This window comes from Spinacia oleracea, chromosome 3, assembly GCF_020520425.1.
Source record: "Spinacia oleracea cultivar Varoflay chromosome 3, BTI_SOV_V1, whole genome shotgun sequence".
NCBI lineage: Eukaryota > Viridiplantae > Streptophyta > Magnoliopsida > Caryophyllales > Amaranthaceae > Spinacia > Spinacia oleracea.
The window spans coordinates 27229546-27234036 of record NC_079489.1 but is presented as its reverse complement, the minus strand read 5'-3'; the positions used below and the strand labels follow the sequence as shown (position 1 = coordinate 27234036).

The window sequence follows — 4491 nt, the reverse complement described above, 5'->3', positions numbered from 1 at the left end:
GCGTATATTCGTAAGCTAGGCGAAACTAATAAACATATAGTACGACATTGGATCGTCAAGAACTATTCGATAAATAATCGCCGTAAGGCATTGGACGCAAATACGAGAAGGCAACGCTGCCGGCCCAACGAGCTAAGCGCGCAAGGCCCATCAGGCGCATTAGCGCGCCAGCGCACACAAGCAAGGCCCAAGCCTTTGGCTAGGCACGCGCGCGTGCACTGATCAGCAGCAGCAACACACACAACACAACCCAAGGCCCAGCGCCTGTGTGGCTGCGCCTATGGGCTTGCGTGAAGTTGCTGGCCGGTTCTTGCCCTTGTGACTTGGCCGGTTAGTGTCCGAAAGGTTATAACATTAATCCAACATATGTTTTTCCATAACACACAACCCTAATTAGATTCTAACCTAAGGACAGAGAAACTCTACTTCCCAAAAGCAAACAATCTTGAGTGACTTCTAAGCCATCGATCTCAAGACGGATCTGAACGTGTCGGTGAACCAAGTAGAGGAACGACATCTGGAGTTCTTGTTCGTGATTCGTTGAACTAGGGAAAACACGCTAAAACGTAAGTATTGCTTAATCTGTACTTTATACATGCTTCCTGGCTTTGGGGTTATTTCGCTATCATGTTATGTATTTAACCGTAAACCCCTACAGAATGTACCATAAAAAAATATGATAATTAAAAATTGTATGTCGAGAGATAAAAATTTTCACACTTTATATATATATATATATATATATATATATATATATATATATATATATATATATATATATATATATATATATATATATATATATATATATATATATATATATATATATATATATATATATATAATATGCTCACGTGCATTGCACTGGTCAAAATGCTAGTGAATATATATATACTTCCTCCGTTCCGGAAATATCGCACCATTTTTTTTACACTGTTCACACTACGACTTTGGCCATTTTTGTGATTCGTCGTAAAGAAATTTTAGTCATATGAGGTCATGTTAGATTCGTATCGATATATATTTTCTAAATATTAATTTTTTATAATTATTACTTGCACCCAATTTGAGATATTAAGAGTAAAAGTAATGGTTAGAGGAATAAAAGTCAACCATGATGCGATATTTTCGAAACGAAGGAAATATATTCTTTGGATTTGAACGGAGGAAATATTATTCGAATGAAGTAGTATGTATTTACGTATAGCCTATAGGTCGTTCCTAATACGGAGTACTAAGTAAGACTTTAACGAAATTAGAAGTGGGTTAGTGTTGTTTGTAAAGTATAAAAACGAACGATTTACCAAAGTATGGCTTTACTAAAACTTATTTCCCATTCTACATCGAAATGAAACTTATTTATCAAACTATGTCTATATAGACTTGGAGTTACGTTTGATTTTAAAAAAAAAATTCTAGACCAAAACCGCATCTCAGATAGCGGTTAGTGTTATACCGGGTGAGCTGCTATCTAATCTGACATGTAAAAAAAATCCCTTCTATGAGAAAACGTTTCTCCTCTCTTCCCTACACCACTGACCACTCCACCGCCCAACCACGACTCCATCACCGAACAAGCACTCCACCACCGCTCCACCTCAGATAGGACCTCCCTGCACCGCCGCTTCCAAGCCCTTTTGCATACCCAATTTCGCGTTAAGGTAAATGCCCTAATTATTTTCTTTTCTAAATTATGGTTTTTGTTGACATATTAATTAAATTGTTGCCCTTAAGTTAGTTGTATGATTTTCAAATGGTGCTCGTGTAGTCAGTATTATGATTTTTTCTGTTGACAATAGCATAACCTTTTGTGAGATTATCATTCTGTAAGATAACTTGAGCATTTATTTTTTTTGCCAAAAATGGGCTGCATTTCGGTCCTGTTGTGACCCGTTAGTGATTAAGGTTTCCTGTTCATTGATCAGTTTTGAATATAGTTTTAACTTTTAAGTAGTGCGGATCGGAGCATAAGTTGTCGAATAAAAATGGTTCTGATATGATGTTGGTGAATGCCCTGTTGGTAAATGCGGGTGACCTTGGCAGAGAAAGAAACCATCCTGTTGCCTGTTGCCTGTTGCCTGTTGGTAATCCTTGAGTCTTAGGCTCCTAGCAATGTGAAACCTCCGTTTGTCGTTTGACAATGAGTTATGAACTTATGATATGCCCTATTTTATATTAGTATGTCCTCAAGGTTTCATTTTCTTGGCTTTACATCTTTTGTATCAGCTTTGCAACACCACAAATTTTTTTTTTTTTTTTTTTAATTTTTCTACACCAAAACCGCTACTTGAGATAGCGTTTTATCTAGTTAAACCGCTATTCAAAGTAGCAGTTCTACTTAGCAAACTGCTATTTCAAGTAGCGGTTTTACTTGGTATAACCGCTATATGAGATAGCGGTTTTGTTCTGGAAAAAAACGGAATAACTTTATCCGATCCTACATAGACGGTAGTTTGGTAAATAAATTTATTCCGATACAGAATGATTTTTTTTTTTTTTTGAGGGAATTCTGATACAGAATGATAAATACAAGTAAGTTTTAATAGGACAATACTTTGGTAAATTGTTCTATAAAAATTAAACCAATTGGATATTAACAAAAGGAAAAGCACATATTTCTCAAACACTAACGAGAGTTGACATAGTATATATGATACTGAATACAGTAATACTATTAGTGTATTGATCCATTTTTATAGCTTTACTAAATTTACTTGTTCCATGCATCAACCGTTAATCGAATTGTCAAATATGTTCGAACTTGAAATGCGATCCTTTTCATCGTATAACTTTAGATTCAACTTTTAAAATGTCGTTGTTTTTTTAAATATTTATTTACTCATCTTTACAATATTTAAAAAAAATATCACCGTACCCATGCAAATGCGTAAACACTACCGACTAGTACTAATTTCTGAAATAAACTGATATATAGTACTAATCGAGTCGTCTTTTCAAGCATCTTGAGAATGCATTGGCATAGATACTCCTAGTTGCTAGAAGTCAAGGTGGGAAATCTCCTTGATACTTGGGGATCGGTGTTAATTTTCATTAAAGGAATATGTATTCGCATTATTATACAAGTAGTTATTTTACTCAATTCATTAGTGGGGCAGGGACATTTTGAGGGAGGGTTCCCATGGGCCCTTACCATCTCCCCACTCTCAAAGTGTCTAGCCTGTTAATCCGGGTCGGGTTGACCTGTGCGGAGTTAAGCTAACAGATCTCCCCACTCTCAAAGCGTCTAGCCTGTTAATCCGGGTCGGGTTGACCTGTGCGGAGTTAAGCTAACAGATCTCCCCACTCTCAAAGCGTCTAGCCTGTTAATCCGGGTCGGGTTGACCTGTGCGGAGTTAAGCTAACAGATGGATTGATACAATGACTAATCAGTAGTAGTGGTGCCGAGATCAAGACCCAGGTTGGGCAATAAGCTACATATTTTCAAAAGCATTTAAAAATTGTGTAAATCATGAGTGCAAAGTTGCATGTAGGTAGCCGTTTGTCTCAGATTTGAAGTTTCTTCCTTGAGTTACGTTGTGTATTCTCTTGAACAACTTTGTTATGAGATTCAGATGCATGATTCAGCTTTTCAAGAAGCTCATGGTTTTCACCCTTGAGCCGCAACACCTGTGCCCATAGTTGATTCATTTGCCTCTTCTTTCTCATCCTTGAACGCCGAGCTGATTCCCTGTTCGAAACCATCCTCCGCTGCTTCCTCTCTTCATCTATTTCCTTCTTTTCTTGTTCGTTTGATGTTGAGCTAGTGCAATATAAGTACTGACCTTCAAGCTCCAATTCTTCCAAATTATTATTACTGGGTAAGCCATCCATGGCCAGCTGTTTAAGGATAAAATTGGGTTGAAACCAATTCTGAATCTCGAAAGACATATGATTAAATTCTTCATTCTTGCATTTATTCATGGTACGTTGCTTATATTCAGGTTAAATGCTTATTAAATTAAGATAATATTTGTGAGGGTAGAGATGCTCAATTCAAAGATGTATGGTATTTTTATAAGACAAGCTAAGAATCAACTATCAAGGATGTCATAGTAGTGCGCTGAGCTCAGCTCAAAACAGAAACAAATTAATTAAGTTATTAATTAGGTGCTTACGCAATCTAACAGTAGTCTATATAATCTGTTCTGAAATACTCATTAATGAATAATGATGTAACTCTTTAACTTTATACATCTATTATTATTCACAGAAATGATAAAGGTCGCAAATTTGTTATTTGTTATTTGTTATTTGTTGATGAATAGATTATTTGTTTAATTGGGTCAATATATCAAGTACGTACTACTTTTTTAGGGTACCTTATCTGCTTATTAATCCAAATCCTATTAGGCCAGAAAAATGAAATGAATCATCAAATACACAGTGAGCGAGGATATCATCAGGATTCAGGAACAGCATAAATCAGGTTCAATGGAGAAGCAGGTGAGACTTTTGTAAAATGAGCTTAAAAGACTATGTAAGCTTTTCTTT

The 4491-nt window shown here is 36.0% G+C and overlaps 1 protein-coding gene across 1 annotated transcript; it reads right to left on the bottom strand.

The window, feature by feature from the left end:
- Positions 1-3370: 3370 nt before the first annotated feature.
- LOC110796936 (basic leucine zipper 43-like) lies at positions 3371-4003 on the bottom strand. Its single transcript, XM_022002025.2, has one exon. The coding sequence runs from the start codon at positions 3919-3921 to the stop codon at positions 3505-3507; it is 417 nt and encodes a 138-aa protein (XP_021857717.2). The 5' UTR covers positions 3922-4003; the 3' UTR covers positions 3371-3504.
- Between the last annotated feature and the right edge of the window lie 488 nt (positions 4004-4491).